At 45.6% G+C, this 18,686-nt stretch overlaps 2 protein-coding genes across 2 annotated transcripts in view; one reads left to right on the forward strand and one right to left on the reverse strand.

The window, feature by feature from the left end:
- The window catches only part of LOC132792790 (chromodomain-helicase-DNA-binding protein Mi-2 homolog), a 28,840-nt gene extending 22,190 nt beyond the window's left edge, over window positions 1-6,650 (forward strand). Inside the window, exons 2-5 of the mRNA XM_060802273.1 lie at window positions 58-134; window positions 202-448; window positions 556-6,120; window positions 6,186-6,650. Coding sequence (XP_060658256.1) covers window positions 58-134; window positions 202-448; window positions 556-6,120; window positions 6,186-6,325 — 6,029 coding nt within the window. The 3' untranslated portion in view covers window positions 6,326-6,650. The remainder of the gene's footprint in view (window positions 1-57; window positions 135-201; window positions 449-555; window positions 6,121-6,185) is intronic.
- Window positions 6,651-6,862: 212 nt separating this feature from the next.
- LOC132792791 (ubiquitin carboxyl-terminal hydrolase 32) lies at window positions 6,863-18,678 on the reverse strand. The gene is given in 15 exon segments (XM_060802274.1): window positions 6,863-8,189; window positions 8,250-8,717; window positions 8,776-8,961; window positions 9,028-9,215; window positions 9,278-9,444; window positions 9,508-10,166; window positions 12,053-12,273; window positions 12,332-12,637; window positions 12,700-13,837; window positions 13,902-14,737; window positions 14,793-15,003; window positions 15,005-15,022; window positions 15,735-16,011; window positions 16,077-16,311; window positions 18,310-18,678. Coding segments are annotated over 15 exon segments (5,247 nt in total). The 5' UTR covers window positions 18,368-18,678; the 3' UTR covers window positions 6,863-7,910.
- Between the last annotated feature and the right edge of the window lie 8 nt (window positions 18,679-18,686).

Consider the following 18,686-nt stretch of genomic DNA (forward strand, 5'->3'; position numbering starts at 1 on the left):
TGCGATAGTTTGTACAACACCTTATTAATCGATAACCATTTTGTTTCCATCACGCAGAAGAGGAAGAAGCTGTCGAGGAGAATGCGCAGGCTGCGGAACTTTCTAATGACTCCGATGCCCCATTAAAGCCCAATGTGAGTAGATAGTGATAGTGATAATGATATCGATGAACTTACATTAATGATTTCATCAATGCTGTAGAATGACGAGGATGATGATTATGATCCAGAGGATAATCGTGGGGGCAAGAAGAAGAAGGGAAAGAAGCGCAAGACAAAGAAGGGTGAGGAGAAGGGACGCAAGAAGAAGAAGCGAAAGAAGAATGAGAGCGAAGAGGATAGCGACTTTGTGCAACACGACGAGGAGGTCGAATATCCAAGTACTTCCTCGAAGCGTGGACGTAAGCGCAAGGAGGAGAAGAAGGAAAAGGAGAAGGAGTCTTCCTCAGGTGAGCACGAGTTGTTTGAATATTCAACAAGAAACTTCGGCACCATAAAATACTATTAAAATGTTATAGTTGGACTAATGTTTACTAATGTTATTTTCAAATCGCAGGCATGCCTTCTGTGGAGGATGTGTGCTCGGCGTTCAGCGTGTGCGATGTTGAAATCGAGTACAGCGAGGAGGATCTGCAAAATCTGACCACATACAAGGCATTCATGGTGCATGTGCGTCCCATACTGCAAAAGGAGAATCCCAAGATCGCGGCACCCAAGCTGATGATGCTTGTCGCGGCCAAGTGGCGTGAGTTCTGCGAGAGTAATCCGCACATCCAGCAGGAACAACAACAGCAGACTGCTGGTCAGGCACAGTCCACAGCTGGTGCATCGGAGGCGGCAGATGAGCCGCGCTCATCGCGCTCGTCGCGCAACGAAAAACCTGATGACATCTACGAGGAGGAAGAGGACGAAGAAGAGGAGGAGGAAGAAAAGAAGCCGCGACGAAAGCGCAGTGGACGTAGCAGTAATAAGAAGGGACGTCGTCCATCGGGCAAGGTGCCCACACTAAAGATCAAGTTTGGCAAACGCAAACGCGACAGCTCTGATGAAGAGCAAGACGCTAGCGGTGCATCCGAGCGTGATTCGGATCTAGAGTTTGAGCGAATGCTGCAAAAGTCCGATGACAGTGCAGATGAGAAGGAAAAGGAGAAAGAAAAGCAGCCCGCAGAGACATCGTCGGCTGCAGCTAGCGGCGCTCAAGATGACGGCACGCCTGTGGTGCGCAAGAAGGCCAAGACCAAGATCGGCAACAAGTTCAAGAAGAAGAACAAACTAAAGAAGGCCAAGAACTTCCCGGAGGGTGACGATGGCGAGCACGAGCATCAGGACTATTGCGAGGTGTGCCAACAAGGCGGTGAAATCATTCTCTGTGACACCTGTCCGCGTGCTTATCACTTGGTCTGTCTGGAGCCGGAACTCGATGAGCCACCAGAGGGCAAATGGTCCTGCCCGCATTGCGAAGCCGATGGCGGCGCCGCCGAGGAGGAGGACGACGACGAGCATCAGGAGTTTTGTCGTGTGTGCAAGGATGGCGGCGAGTTGCTCTGCTGCGACTCCTGTCCCTCGGCCTATCACACTTTCTGCTTGAATCCACCGCTGGACAACATACCCGACGGCGACTGGCGTTGTCCGCGCTGCAGTTGCCCACCGCTGCCCGGCAAGGCCGAGAAGATCATCACCTGGCGTTGGGCGGTGCAGCGTCGCGGCAGCAGCGAGGCATCCACTTCGAAGAGCGCCAAGCTGGGCAATCGTGTTCGCGAATACTTTATCAAGTGGCACAACATGTCCTACTGGCACTGCGAATGGGTATCCGAGGTGCAATTGGATGTGCATCATCCCCTGATGATACGCTCCTTCCAGCGCAAATACGACATGGAGGAGCCACCCAAGTTTGAGGAATCCCTGGACGAGGCAGACACACGCTTCAAGCGTATACAGCGGCACAAGGACAAGGTGGGCATGAAGGGCAATGACGATGACGACGAAGCCGCCCTCGAGGAGCGCTTCTACAAGAATGGCGTCAAGCCGGAGTGGTTGATTGTGCAGCGTGTCATCAACCATCGCACAGCACGCGATGGCAGCACCATGTATCTGGTGAAGTGGCGCGAGCTACCCTATGACAAGTCGACTTGGGAGGAAGAGGGAGACGATATGCCCGGTCTGCGACAGGCCATTGATTACTATCAGGATTTGCGTGCTGTGTGCACCTCGGAGCAGACGCGTGCTTCGAGTAGCAAGAAGAGCAAAAAGGGGCGCAAAACCAAGAAATTGGAGCTGGACGATGAGGATCGTCCCGTCAAGCATTACACACCGCCGCCCGAGAAACCCACAACCGATCTGAAGAAGAAGTATGAAGGACAGCCAGCTTTTCTGGAGGATACAGGCATGCAGCTGCATCCCTATCAGATTGAGGGCATCAATTGGTTGCGTTACAGCTGGGGACAAGGAATCGACACTATACTGGCCGATGAAATGGGTCTGGGCAAGACCATTCAGACGGTCACCTTCCTGTACTCACTCTACAAAGAGGGACATTGTCGTGGTCCCTTCTTGGTCGCTGTGCCGCTCTCCACATTGGTCAATTGGGAGCGTGAGTTCGAATTGTGGGCACCTGACTTCTATTGCATCACTTATATTGGCGACAAGGATTCGCGTGCCGTGATCCGTGAGAATGAGCTGACCTTCGATGAGGGTGCCATACGTGGCACCAAAGTCTCCCGATTGCGAACAACACAGTACAAGTTTAATGTACTGTTGACCAGCTATGAATTGATTTCGATGGATGCCCCATGCTTGGGCAGCATCGATTGGGCCGTACTCGTGGTGGATGAAGCGCATCGTTTGAAGAGCAATCAGAGCAAGTTCTTCCGCATACTCAACAGCTATGCGATTGCCTACAAGTTGCTGCTGACCGGTACTCCGCTGCAAAACAATTTGGAGGAGTTGTTCCATTTGTTGAACTTCTTGAGTCGCGACAAGTTTAACGATTTGCAAGCTTTCCAAGGCGAATTCGCCGATGTCTCCAAGGAGGAGCAAGTGAAGCGTTTGCACGAGATGTTGGGCCCACACATGCTGCGGCGTCTCAAGACGGATGTGCTGAAGAACATGCCTTCAAAGTCTGAGTTTATTGTGCGTGTCGAACTTTCGGCCATGCAAAAGAAGTTCTACAAATTCATTCTAACTAAGAACTACGAGGCACTCAATTCCAAGAGCGGTGGCGGTTCCTGCTCACTCATCAACATTATGATGGATCTGAAGAAGTGCTGTAATCATCCGTATCTATTTCCCTCGGCAGCCGAGGAGGCGCCCACCTCAGCTGGTGGCATCTATGAGATCAATTCACTGACCAAGGCGGCAGGCAAACTTGTCCTGCTCTCGAAGATGCTGAAACAACTCAAATCACAGAATCATCGTGTGTTGATCTTCTCTCAGATGACCAAAATGTTGGACATACTCGAGGACTTCCTCGAGGGCGAGCAGTATAAATACGAGCGCATTGATGGCAGCATCACGGGAACCGTGCGTCAGGAGGCAATCGATCGCTTCAATGCACCCGGTGCACAACAATTTGTCTTTTTGCTGAGTACCCGCGCCGGCGGTTTGGGCATCAATTTGGCCACAGCCGATACGGTTATCATTTACGACTCGGATTGGAATCCGCACAACGATATTCAGGCGTTCTCACGTGCCCATCGTATTGGCCAGGCCAACAAGGTTATGATTTATCGCTTTGTTACGCGCAATTCGGTCGAAGAGCGTGTGACACAGGTGGCCAAGCGCAAGATGATGTTGACGCATCTGGTGGTGCGTCCCGGCATGGGCGGCAAAGGCGCCAACTTTACCAAGCAGGAGCTGGATGATATCTTGCGTTTCGGTACTGAGGATCTCTTTAAGGAGGACGACAAAGAAGAGGCAATTCACTACGATGACAAGGCAGTCGCTGAGCTGCTCGATCGTACCAATCGCGGTATTGAGGAGAAAGAATCCTGGGCCAACGAATACTTGTCCTCGTTCAAGGTGGCTTCCTATGCCACCAAAGAGGAGGAGGAAGAGGAGGAGACCGAGATTATTAAGCAGGATGCAGAGAACTCCGATCCTGCCTATTGGGTGAAGCTGTTGCGTCACCATTACGAGCAGCATCAGGAGGATGTGGGCCGTTCCCTGGGCAAGGGCAAGCGTGTGCGCAAGCAAGTCAATTACACAGATGGCGGCGTTGTCGCCGCAGACACAACACGCGATGATTCCAACTGGCAGGACAATGGCAGCGAATACAATTCCGAATACTCGGGTGGCAGCGACGAAGATGCCGGTGACGATGATTTCGATGAGCAGAACGGCGAACGCAAAGCCAAGCGTCGCCTGGAGCGTCGCGATGATCGTCCCTTGCCTCCACTCCTCGCTCGTGTCGGTGGCAACATTGAGGTGCTCGGATTTAATGCCCGACAGCGCAAGAGCTTCCTCAATGCCATCATGCGTTACGGCATGCCGCCTCAGGATGCTTTCAATTCGCAGTGGCTGGTGCGGGATTTGCGCGGCAAGTCTGAGCGCAATTTCAAGGCCTATGTCTCGCTATTCATGCGCCATCTGTGTGAGCCAGGTGCAGACAATGCCGAAACCTTTGCGGATGGTGTGCCTCGAGAGGGACTCTCGCGGCAACATGTACTCACGCGTATTGGCGTCATGTCTCTGATACGGAAGAAGGTGCAGGAGTTTGAGCACATCAATGGATATTACAGCATGCCCGAGCTTATTCTCAAACCTTGTGAACCGGTGCGGGCTGGAGGTGCCAAGCAGGAGCTGTCTGCAGCGGATGCAGCAACACCAGCAGCTGGTAAGGCGCCTGCAGAGAGTGCAACGACCAGCAACAGCGCAACACCGGCAACAAGTGCTGCGCCAAGTCCGGCGCCTGCTTCGGAAAAGAGCGAGGAGAAGGCAGCACTGGATAAGGCAACACCCGAGAAGCAAGAGCCTAAGACGGAGCCAGCAGAGGGCACTGAGGAGGACAAGAAAACTGCAGGTGAGACTGCTACTGCTGTCAAACAAGAAAAGAGCGAAGAGTCGGGCGATGCTGACGCCAAATCGAGCGGAGGTGAGGCGAGCGTTAAGAGCGAACCTACCAAACTGGAGCCCAAGGAAGAGGGTAAAGAGACGGCAGCAACTGCTGTGCCCAAGGAGGAGCCCAAGAGCGAGCAAAGCGACGAGAAGGACAAAGACAAGGAGAAGGAGAAGGCAACCAGCAGCGGCAGTGAAGAGAAACCAAGCACAACTTCAAGCAGCAGCACTACCACCACAACAACCACTCCTAGCAACACCACAAACATCATAGACGACGATGATGATGACGTGATGATTGTCAAGGAGGACGGCGAACTGGAGAAGCCCAGCGCCAATGCCAACTCGAATGCCAACGCCAACTCACCCAAGGATCAAAAGGCAGCTGCTGCCGGCGGTAAACTCGTCGAGGACAGTCTCGAAGTGTTGAAGCGCAAATTCATGTTCAACATTGCCGATGGCGGCTTCACGGAACTGCACACGCTCTGGCTGAACGAGGAGAAGGCCGCCGTACCTGGACGGGAGTACGAGATCTGGCATCGTCGCCACGATTATTGGCTGCTCGCGGGCATTGTAACACATGGCTATGGACGTTGGCAAGATATCCAGAACGATATCCGCTTTGCCATCATCAACGAGCCGTTCAAAATGGACGTGGGCAAAGGCAATTTCCTGGAGATTAAAAACAAATTCTTGGCGCGACGCTTTAAGCTGCTAGAACAGGCTCTGGTCATTGAAGAGCAGTTGCGACGTGCCGCCTTCTTGAATCTCGCCCAGGATCCCAGCCATCCGGCTATGTCGTTGAATGCACGCTTCGCCGAGGTCGAGTGCTTGGCTGAATCGCATCAGCATCTGAGCAAGGAATCGCTGGCGGGCAATAAGCCTGCAAATGCTGTACTGCACAAGGTGCTTAATCAGCTGGAGGAGTTGCTGTCGGACATGAAGAGCGATGTCTCCCGCTTGCCAGCTACTTTGGCACGCATTCCACCTGTTGCACAACGCCTGCAAATGTCTGAGCGTTCCATTTTGTCGCGCCTAGCAGCCACCGCTGGCAATGCCTCGAATGCAGGTGAGTAAAGCATAATATCCTTGGAAATTTAGATCCCTTTTTAACCTTACGTTTTACCTTTGCAGCCCAATTGATGGCACAGTTTCCTGCTGGCTTCCAGGGCACCACGCTGCCAGCTTTTACTGGTGGACCCGCTGGCAATTTCGCCAACTTTAGACCGCAGTTCTCGGTGCCCGGTCAACTGTCCAACAATGCCGGCTCCTGAGCACCAGCTCCTCCAACCGCTGCATATCTATCCTAAGCGCATTCAAATTCCATGGAAATTAATTACTCTTCAGCTAAGAATTTAAATACGTATATTAAATGCATACCCAACAACACAACAACATATATATTTATCATAAAAATAATCATTTGCAATGAAATTATCAAAACAGTTCACAAATTACATATTTGCCGCATCCAATTAAACACGATACTTACATATATGGACAATTATGAATATTGCTTAATTACTTACAGTGTGATTTCATTTAACATATTTATGAATACAAATACAATATAAATTCCAATTCCATTGCAAAAGAACACCTCTATTGAAGTTTTATTTGGTAATTGTTCGAAATTTGAAAATTTGCGCAGATTCTAAAATTCCCCCACCATTTATCGATCGATTTCATAAACAACCAGCGCCTGAAAGTATGCAGCGCTTTCCTGTATTGCAATTTCGCGAAGCTCTCGAAAGTATGCATATATTTTTGTTGTCTATTGGTGCTAAGGTCGGTAAGTAAAACAACTTAAATTCAAGCGACAGATTTTTTTATTTGATACTTGTAACATTTGTTGTTAAATTATCATGCATATGTTTTGGATGTATGTATATTAAGTATAAATTAGTTAAGTTTTGTATGTGTATATACTCGTTTGTCTACATATTATGTATAATTGTAATTTGTAAATATCAAATAATCATTACGACATTATTATGTCGATATAAGCGCAATACTATTATTTCAGAACCGATATCATCATAAATTATGCCATTTGAGTAGAGTGCGGATTTCTAATTTGTGAAATTCGTAGCATCTTTCCAAATATATTGCTAATTAATATCAATTTGACGAGCAATTTGGCGCCGTCCACAGGCATTTGGATATTCATTTCGATTGCGAATTGGGCAACGCGATCTTATTTACAATTGTTACAATTAAATGGAATTTGCATATCGCGTATGCATATGCGTACATACACAATATTCACGAGTAAATGTAATTAATTACAAGCGGGGCTCTGACGGCCTAATACAAATTACAAAAGTACAACAAAATAAAGTGAGAATTAAAAAAAAAATGTAATAATATTAATATAGAACAAATGTAACAAACAAGCTCTCTACACATTGGCCAAACCGATGTAACTAAATAAGCTAATAATGGTAATGTATTTTTAGCTGACAAAAACAAATTATATGCGAGCCAAGTTTGGAATTATTACATACGATTTAAAAATTATGCATAATATTTATATAATATGGTACACAAGTTAAACGAAATAACAAACAAGCGCTCACAACAATCAAAATCAAATCAAGAAAAATCTGCACCCTAAACGTTAAATATTGTGGGGCCAACTTATGCAGCTAGAACAGCAAATAAGCTTATAATAGTAAATAACAAAAACACAGACATACGCACACACTCTCTCACACACTCATACACAGGCACACATAAACTCACACAAACTAATTAGAAAACTAAACAGATTTAAGCGAATGAATAGCCCTTCATAGCCTTGAGCCAGTTTAGCCCGTTTAGCTGCTACTACAAATACAATAATGTCAACAATATGTATTACGATATTGTGCACATTTTCTTAAGATCGCCCTCCGTCTCATCCACATCCAATTGAAGCGAGGCATCTTGGGACAGCGAGCGTCCCTCGATGTTAGGCAAATATGGCTCATAGTCAAGACCCTGTCGCTCATAGAACAGCAAATAAGCGGCGCTGGGATCAATGTTTGGCTTATGAGATATCTCGCGACAGGAGCTATCATTGTAACAATACCAGGAACCAGTTGTGTTGGATGCATAGGAAATGTAGTGACCGCCATTCAGCATGCCCGAGTGCGACTGCAAAAAAGGAAACATTCATTGACATCATGTAGATATATTAACTATTCTAAGACATACCACCACGGCGTATAGCTTGTACTTGGGATCGAACTCATCAACATCCGCTTTGAGCTTATGCTGATGGTAGTCCTCGAATTCGCCATCGACTATTGGCGTCTTTGTGAGGCTGGTGGAGATGAGGCGTTGCCGTCTGGCCGAATTACTTGATTTGCTCTGGCGCAGCACATTGCCAGGAGCTATCGGCGTTTCCTTTGTAGCAGCAATGGCGGGTGCTTCGCTTGATGGCATTGGCTTATCATTGGGTAACACATTGTCACCGGCATCGACTTCATCCAGTTCGCTAACAATTTCATTGCTTGGCAAATCTTTTTGCAGCTCGAGCAGCTCTTTGTGCCGCAGTATTGTTTCTTGCGGCACCGAGGCCAGATAAGGCGTTGGATCAAAGTCGTCGAACGGAAAGTGCACCACCTTCTGTGACTTCACCCACTTGCCGTTAACGCAATTGAAACGCTTCAAATGCACAATCTAAAAAAAGAAGTCACGTTGGTGGTATGTGGCAATGAATGGCAGGCAATTAACTCACCAGAATGGGTGGCAATTTCCATATCTGCAGCTTCTTGGTCGCGGGCTTTTTGCCCTTGCAGTGGCTGCAGTGATACCACTGTTCCAGTTTCTCCTCGGAGGTAAAGGCGCGTAGGCAATGATTTAGATCAACGGGTTCCACTTGCTCTCGCCGGCAAATGGAAATAGTCTCGTGATCAACCCACAGCTGAGCAAGAAAACACATATAATATTAAGTATACAATGTGTAAAAGTTTTAAAGATATTTACTCACCCGTTCCAAGGTGCTTTGGTAGCGTAAATGCAGCGCAGTTGGATCCCAGTCAATGGCAATGGTGAAGTCTTCAAAATATTTTGTAGTTGGCGTATAAGAAAGCGATGCCGTGTACTCCGGTGCACGTTTCGCTTCCAGATTTGGTAACGATGGGCATTTCACATTCATTTTTGGTGTTGCAGCGTTGTCTATAACAAAACGAAAGAGATTTATAAGTTGGGGATTTATGCTTGCTTAGCAGTTTACTCACTGGGCGTCGAGTTGATGGGTGGCAGCGCACCCTGAAGCACGTACTCGTTGTTGCAACGAATTTCACAGCCGCGACAAAAACTCGACCAGGGACAAATAGCGCAGGTGAGACCATCCGCCTTAACGGCACGCAGCGTAAAAGGGAAATCATAGCCCAGACTGTCGTCGCTACAAAGGAAAGCATTGGGAGTATATTATATTGCTTTAATCTTGGTTATCTGTGCAGCTTACCAGTCAGCAGCATGATTTGCCTGTTCGGTGGTCGCTGGCAATGGACTCAGCAATCGGCTCACTTGCAGCCAGACGGCGCAATACAGATCCTTGTGTGTGCCGCCATCGCAGTTGGGTATCAGCAACGGCACACCAAACAAACTGGGTCGCGTCTTGTGGTAGGACAGAAAGTAGCTGTCGTGCCGTGTGATCTTGCGATGTACGGCGACCAGATACTTGCCCACTTTGTAGGGTTGCGAAGAGCGACGTGAGTAGACGCCGCTGCTCGTTTGATTACCGCTCGTGCTCTCCGGCTGTGAGGTGGTTATATGCTGCTCAAGTTCTTCGCCTTCCTCTTCAACAGCTCCATCTCCAACATCATCATCATCTACATCATCTTCCATATCCCTGTCTCGAGCTGTACTCAAGCTACTGGAGCGCTCATTGGGCACGCCCTCATCACTATTACTGCCATGGCGACTCGTCAGAGCCAACTCTGCCACAGGCATTGGCTCAGTGAGCGAACTTTCCATGGAATTCTCACCCGAGTGATTCGTATACGATGGTGAACTGGTGTTGCTCTCTGTGTGCAGCAGCTTTGTGGATGAGATACGTTTCTGCTGTGCTGCCGCATCGTCCATGAAATTGTTCTCTGGACTGCAGCTGAGGATCAGCGACTCCTGCATCAAAATGGCTCATTAGTAAATTACAATCTAAGTGCATTGGCTGTGTGTGTTTGTTATTTAGGTAGTGTGTTTAAGCTCTTGGAAATTGAAACAATTAACAATTAAATCTACTCGCAAATAGGCAACATTTGTGTCAACTTCAAACTAGGATAAACGCTCAAAGTTCTACAATCATTTGAAATTATTGTGGGTGTTTAGAATTAGAATTAGAATTTAGGTATCTGCAAAATACGGGTACTATTTATGAACGCATTTAAAAAAGTTGCAATATTCTTTTTAAATAATTGTGAACAGAATAATTATAGGTGGTTTCTAAGAAGGCAAATGAGTAAGAACAGTAAATGCAATATGCACAAAGCAGGGTGATTCATTTAACGCTCGTTAAAAATATTAAATATTAATCTGACTTGTGGTATCCCATTTTGATTAATGTTGCAGTCCTTATCGAAATGTCGGTAAAGAATGTTAAAAATAGGGCTCCACACTTCTAATTAATTCTAAATTAATAAATTCAATTTGATAAAGAATTAAAAGGAGTTGCAAAATTATTTTTGTCGTGTGATTTAGCACTAGATGCAAATACGACGAAATGTACAGTCTTTTTTATCATCTTGAAATATTATTTATCCAAAAATTTTATTCAAGAAAAAAATTATTTTTAAATAATCCTCGAAGCAAGTTTTAGTGATATTTATCAATACAAAATGTCCTATATCATGAAAGAAGTAGAAAACTAAAGAAATAAAGATAATTCTACAATTCTAATAATTTTATGAAAATATGATTTATTTCTCGGACTAATAACTAAATAACGTTGAATGAAAAATCTATATTTTTGGTTGAATTTAATTAAAAATGTATTAGGTACTCGTTAAGAATAGTTAAAATTAATATTGAAAGAATTGTAAAATGCAAATTCTTCAACATAAAATAGATTCACTATACAAAGAAATATATTGAACAACACTAAAAGTAAAAAATTAATAATAGCATTCGATAAATATGGAAAATAGCCATGAATCACCCTTTTATGTACAATTTGAAAGCTATGACAAATGTCTAGACTCATTTGAGAGACTAATCTGTACCATGACGAGATAAAATGTACAAATAAATGGTACAAACGAAATTAAATGAACAAATAAGAAATTGCAAATTCGATGAGCGAACGATAACCGATAGGTGGTAAAGTTGAGAATTGTTTGAAAGCAAGAAATGTACAATAGTTACTAGAGTATTTATGTATTAAAAGAAGGCCAGCATCAAAGTAAATGTGTGTATTAGTAATTATATATAGAGAGAGTATATATCAAAGAGCAGTATAGAAATTACGATAAATTACATAAATTACTAGAGAATTAGAGATTTTTAGACTAGAATAGGAATAATAGCATAAGTAGATATTCGAATTTTACGGTGCGTATACGAAATCAAAGAACAATTACAGGGGTTGGTGGTGGTGGTGTGGGTGTGGAGTTGGGTGTAAACATTAGGTAGGTAGCCCACAAACCAAACAGATTTAACATATTGGTATTTAATATATGTAGATTTCGACAAAGGCGAAAAACGGCATTAGGCGAAAACGTTTGCCGGAATGTGCCGCTGAATAATAACAAAAGTTTCGTTATGTGAAAAATTCGTTTTCTTTGTTTCTTTGAATGGATTCTGACTCTTCGGGTCGTCGCTGGAGCGAGTTTATCCTAGGCAATTGAGGGAAATATTCGAAATTGAATTTGGGGAAACAGCAAATTTCCCCAGGATATTTGAAAAAGAATCTAACATATTAAATACGTGTATATGTTAATATAGTTTAGAAGCCATACCTTGAAGCAAAAAAGACTGTGGGGCATGCACTCTCTTTTTCCAAAGCACCGGCTTACCTTTCCGGCATCATCTGGCTGCAGTTCGTGCGCTTGGCCAGCTTGGCTGCTGTTGATGTGGTTGCTTTGGTATTTGGCCAATTGTTCCTGATCCGCATCTGCGGCCGTCTCCTGACTGTCGCCCAGATGCCCATTGCAAATGGCACGCGACGACAATGTGCGATTCGATGTTTGCAGCGTGCTAAGCGACGACAGCGAATCCTGCGCAGTAATCAATGCTGCTAATGGTAAAACAATTTAATTCACCATTGACAAGAGCTTAGGTAAACTGTAACTTACCTGAACTACGCTGTATATCCTTGAGGCCCTGTTCAATATGCATGCTAAGCGCTGAATTGGAGCGTGTTCTCGTGCTGCTCTGCTCGGGCAACTGATACACATACAGCTCCTTGGCACTCTGCGTGCGCAACTTATCCTCATCGGCCAGCAGCTGACGTATCTGCGAGTTCCACAGCTCACACACCAGCATAAAGCTCGGCTGTAGCTGGCACAATGTGGACAGCTTATGCTTCAAGTCGCCGTATTTGCACTCCGAGTTGAGACGCAGTCCATACTTGATGGGCACGCTGCCATCCAATAGAATTACTGCAAGGCAAGAGGACAATGTTGTACCAAATAAGTGATCATATTTATAGTCAAGCGCTTACCAAGAACTTCCAGATACACATAATTCTCTACGGGCAGCGGCAGACTGAGCAGGCTGAAGGGATCGAAGCGTACCGACTCGTGGCCACAACTCAGGCAACTGACTTTCGACTTGAGCTGACCGTAGAACAGATCTATTATAATGGATTGATTGCGCGCATGATGCTGTGACCACGCCTCGGCAGCGACGATTTTATCGGGCCTGCCATTTGAGTCCTTCAATTCACTATATGGCTTCTCCATGACTCGATTTAGATCCTCGTGCAGCGCATCCAGCAACCACTCCAGCAACTCTTGTGAATCGTGCTGACCACCGCCGGCAAACTGCGGCGCATGTTTGTTCACACAGAAGCGTAGCTTAAGCGGCGCCACAGAACGTGTGGTGGCCGTCCACACTTCCTTCAGCAGCTCCGCATAGCGCATAGCCAGTTGACCGCGTGTGCCCAACTTATTGGCCGCATTTAGTTCAAAGCGATGCATTTGACGGTGGAAATATTGCGCCAACGGCTGTGTATTGAAGAGCACTTGTAGCGCTGCATTCATGAAGCACGTGTTCCCGAGATTATGCAGCCCTGTGGCACCCGGGGCATGCACAGACATGATGGAGGTGCGAGTCATGCGACGACGATCGTTGGGACCGCTGCCGACGCTTTGGGCACTGGCGAGGGAGCCTAGCTCCTCGGGCCACGTCAGATCCTTATTGCGTATCTCGAGCAGCAGCTGATCGTTGTCGCGTATGAGCAGCTCCTTCAGGCACATGGTATCCTCCTCCAGCAGTATGGCACTATTATCCAGCGTGGCCGCCGATGGTGGCACATGCCACAGACGTATATCCTCCGGCTTAAGACGCAGCTGGTCGCACAGAAACTCGCCCACCTGACGCACCGTGGCCAGGCGACTGAAGGCCGCCGTATAGGCCAAGTAACGCTTGGGTGGCTGCAGCACACTGCTGGCTGCAATCGCTGCATAGCCGCCACCAGAGGCCAACACTCCATAGCCACCGCTGGTCGTGGAGCCCCAGCTACTCAGCTGCGAACCAGCAGCAGCGCCTGTGGGTGCTGTCTGCGCTTGATGCAGCAGTATGCGCAGATTGAGTGGATACAGCTCCAGCTCCACCTCCGAGTTGGGTGGTTGTATCACCTGACAGAGCAAATAAACAGCTTTAGCAGATTGTATCATTAAGAAATTTGAAACCGAGACTCACCTGTCGTGGCAGCGGCAGATTGTCGCCGTACCAACGATTCAGCGCCTTCCACAGCGACTTGGGCACCAGCTCAAAGTCATGACTCTGCACAAGAGGCGTGTCCCGTTTCAGATGTCCGCCCTCACCGGTGAGCGTGCGTATATTGCGATGCTGATTCACGGTGATCAGATTGCTATTATCGATGGGACCGGGTCGCTGTTGGGCACAGTGGCGACCAGCGGAGATGCCGCTGCTACCGGAGGCCGAGCCCAGCGAGTAGCTGTCGTGCTGCTCCAGACTGTGGGTATTGAAACTCTCATCACAGACGAGCGCCTCGTCGACGGCGCTCCGCTGACTGGCCGAGCGTTTGCAGTACTCGCAAGTGTGCGCCGTATGCTGTGTGTACTGCATCCAATTGAGCCACCAGTCGCGTGATATCAGATACCAGAACTGACCCACACGGTAGGGACGTCTCTCCTCGCGTTGTAGCCAACCGCGCACAATGTCGTACTCCATGTGCTTGCACTGCGGCCACAGGCCAAAGACAATGTGACAGAGCTCAAAGATGAGGTCCAGCAACGGTTGCATCAACCTCAAGCCGCACTGCACATTCCACAGCATGAAATCCTCCGCAGTCAGTGAGACATTGTCCCGGGTAAGCGTGCTGGGCACGCCATCTGGACTGCGCCGCTGAGCGAACTCCAGCAGATCGCTGATGACATGCTGCTTGGTCAGTTCCTTGTACTGTTGTGTGTCGCGATTTTCTTTGGCCACAAACAGCAGCACATTGATCATCTGCAGCGTCTCCTCGTGGTTCAACACACCATCGCGATCGACATCAAAGATCTTAAAGCAGACTGCAAAGGATAAAACAGTTGAGATAATGATTTGCTTGCTCTTGAATCTACTTACAGCGAGTGCGTTCCACTCCAGGACCTCGACAGGCGGCGCTAACACCGCAGCACAGCTCTTTAAAGTCAATGTGGCCATCGCGATTCTCGTCAAAGGCATTGAATAGTCCAGCCAGTGCATTCTTTGGTATGGGCGGACTGATGAGCGGACCCAGAAACTGCAAATCGATTTGACCATTCTGCGAGGTGTTCTTCAAACGCCAAAACTCTTTTTTCCAAGTCGCCAATATCCTGTCAAGCAATACAAAACAATATTAGTATAATATACGGCACTATACTACATTAATGACTAATTGGGAGGTGGCGCTTTTAAGCACTTATGTTTCAGTTCAACCTAATTCTTAAATCTAATCTAATCAACGTTAGACACACGACAAAGCTCAGCACTTTACAAAGTTTAAATAATAAATAGTGCGCGACATGTGATTGTTGATAAAATTGCGTTTACAAGTTCAGGAAATTGATAGAGGGCAATTAATAAAGTTATTGTCATGAAAATATCGCTATTAGTTTAATTAATATGCCAGTTATTTCATAGTTATTTTAATCAAAATTGATTGTTGAAAATGTGGTTTGACTAGTCATAGGTATTACGACTGTCGCGAAGTAGATATAAAAGTAGTATTGGAGTTTGATAAAGGAAATTCTAAAAATATAATGCGATTAAGCGCTAATTGAGATTAGTGTTTTTTTTTTCTGATAGAAGTTCTGTGTGAAAATCTAAAACCAGTTAGACAAAAAGACAACTAACTTGAAAAGGTTATATGACTTTTGTAGTTAAGCTTTTAAAAAAGATTTCTTCTGTCTGCTTTTTACATAATCAATTAATATAACCTTAGCTCTTATAAAGTGCTTTGTAATCAATTATACAAACAATGGCAGACTACTGTAGACACTCAAAATCAATGTACTATTCTTTCAGCTATTCTCGCCAGCTGCTCACCTTCTCCTCAAGATGCGTTACTCCCGCCAAGCTCTGGTAAAACGTAGGCGTCTCCAGCTCTGATGTGAGGCTGACACAGTTGTCGGCTAACAGCCAATTGGACAACACTGTGGCATTACGATGCTTGATTATCCAGTCCTGAAACTGCTCAAAGTTGGCGCGTTCGCTCTGAGCAAAAAGCGAAACGCTTTCGAAAGGCGCCAAGCTGACATTACGCACATACTCCGACTTGATGATGTAGGTGCCCGCATCATTGCAGTATAAATTCCACAGAAATCTAATGGATACGAATATAATTGTTAATAAATGTTGGTAAAAATTTAATGTACTTCATTTGCTCACTTGGTTTTCTCCTCCTGAGTGCCGCCTGTGATTAGCACCAAGCCGCAGAGCAGATCCTTGAAGGAAATGCCGCGCTGTGTGCCACCACAGGCGGCATATAACATGTCCGTGATCTTAGGCGGCACTCCCTCGCACAGCACATCCTGCTGGAATGCATTTCGACTGAGGTAGAGCCGACCCACGCCTGCTGATTTCTTGAAGGCATCTTTGAGGCGTCTCAGCTCGGCATCGCTAACTGTTAATTGATTAATTGTGAATATTAGTTTCGGATCGGTTTCAATTTAAAAATAGATTTGTATAAATCATTGGGTTTAACCAAAAATATGATGATCGATCTAGGGGAAGAGCAAACACGATTTACAATCTTGCCATTTCGCACCCACCGCGCAGCTCAGACAGCTAATGTGACGTTGTCTATCGAACAAGTACAGTGGGCAATTGCGAATTTGTCCTTCTAATTCAACTTCCTCATTATATTTTGGTTGTTTTAAAAGACCACAAGTAAGCTAGTTATTAAAGACAAGACTAGCTGTTCATATGCATTTTCCTATTAGCCGAGTAAAGACATTAAAGTGATCATGAACATTTAATTTAAGTAGTTGACATATAAACAGTATTTGCAGTTCTAAACCAATAGTTAAGCCATAGCCAATTAGCATTAGAAATGCTACAGCACTAAAGAACATAAACATAAATTGAATTTGTCAAAATAATAGCGACATTTTGGGATTTAACTGTGCTATTTTCTATGGAAACTAATCTAGCGATAAGAGCGACGAGTCTAGCAGGGGAAATGTGTACTTAATGTTTGTTCTGTTCTTTTCGTATTCTAGTTGGACAATCTAAAAAGATTACAAATTGTTTCATTTGTTTGTTCATGCATTAGCGGCATTCTTATTGGAAACCAATTACACTGTCTGGCTATGCTTATTGGCAAAATAATTCTCCCATTGTGTGTCGTCTGTTAAGTTGCTGAGTCATGCGCTGCATGCAATTCTACGTAATGTGTTTGTGCAATTTACTACGTTACGTTAGGGCCAAAACGTAAATCACGTAATCAATTAACTGTCAATTTTAAACGGCAGTCGGTTGGTAGCTGGCAGGGGCTGGGGTACAGGTTAAACATACCAGCAATTCATAATCACAAATTGAGCATGAAAAAGCAATACGGAATAATTTCTGAGATTGCAAAGAATTGTTGTTATTATTATGCGACGTCACGCGACAAAACGGAATTTCATTGCACACTTATTGTTGTTGGTTTTGACTCGCTTGCCCGTGGTTTGTTTTTATTATTAATTTTCTATCTGCATTGGACTTTTATGGTTTGCCCGTAGCACCTGTAGAGACAGGGAGAGGAGAAGGTGAAGGGACAAGGCAATGTGTGCAATGCCATTGCGAAATGCTACTGGACTCTTGCATGCGTTTTTTGTGTAAGAAGCAAACCGGTCGTCGTCACCCAACGTCGCGGTTGCTTGCCAAGCTCACCTGGGTAACAGGTACAAATATAGACGGGGCATCTTATCAGCAAACACTCGTTATTTTCTTTGCCTTCGCGGTTGGTCATAAAATCGCAACAACAACAGTAGCGCGAGATGAAATGCCGATGCAAAGCAAGCGCAAATATGAGACAAGGAAACGGAAACAGCAACAACAAAGCAAAATCAAGCGATAGAAGAAGCAAAAACCCCTTTTTGCAGACGTCATGCTAAGTTCATTAGAAGGAGTAATAACAACAGCAACAGTGTTCGGTTGCACGTTTTGTTGTCTCCTCTTTGTTTCGTCGCGACGAAAAATTCCCGCCCCCGACGCAACCACTAGACAACGAAATAACGGCGGCTGCTGAGCTTTTCTATTGTGACGTCACTACGACGGCTGCGACGACGCAAATACTCATACACTTGCACTGACACTGACACACGCACATGCAAGTGTGCTGAAATTTGCACACAATAACCGAAAAAAGCGAAAAGAACGAGAAAAGAATAAACTCTCTGACCAGCAATAAAAAAATGAAATAGGCAATGGCAATTGGAAACAACAACAGAATCGATAAAGCGCAATTACACCTGTAGTGGTGCATACAACTACTACTATTATTGTATTGTTTTTGTTCTAGAACCTGACGCGAGTATCGTCGTATGACCCATTTTATTTTCATTTGTCGTTGTGTGCTACGGATGCCCCCAGCAAAAGTGGCAATGGCTGCTGCTTGGATTTGAAGGTTACTTACCTCGTTTGACTGCATCCTCATAACTGATGCAAGCATGCTTGGATTCTTTTGTACCCATTATTTGGGTGGGCGACGACGGCAAATTCTTCAAGTGCTGCTGGCGTCGTCTTCGTCGTCTTGTGACTTCACTTCTTTGCTCACATTTGTTTATGTTTTTGTTTTGTTACCGTTGCCTTGAGGCCAAAATCACAGTCACCAAGTAATATATGCATGCAAATGCAAATTTTCTTGTATTTTGATTTGTAAATAAACTTGATTCTTTGTCACACTTTCATTGCTTTTACACAAAGTTTTGCTCGCGTTCGCTTATATTTTTTTTAACTATCAGTGACCAGTGTGACCACGTTTGGCACCGCAAAAAATACTGCTAGTTGGGC

This window comes from Drosophila nasuta, chromosome 3, assembly GCF_023558535.2.
Source record: "Drosophila nasuta strain 15112-1781.00 chromosome 3, ASM2355853v1, whole genome shotgun sequence".
Taxonomy (NCBI): domain Eukaryota; kingdom Metazoa; phylum Arthropoda; class Insecta; order Diptera; family Drosophilidae; genus Drosophila; species Drosophila nasuta.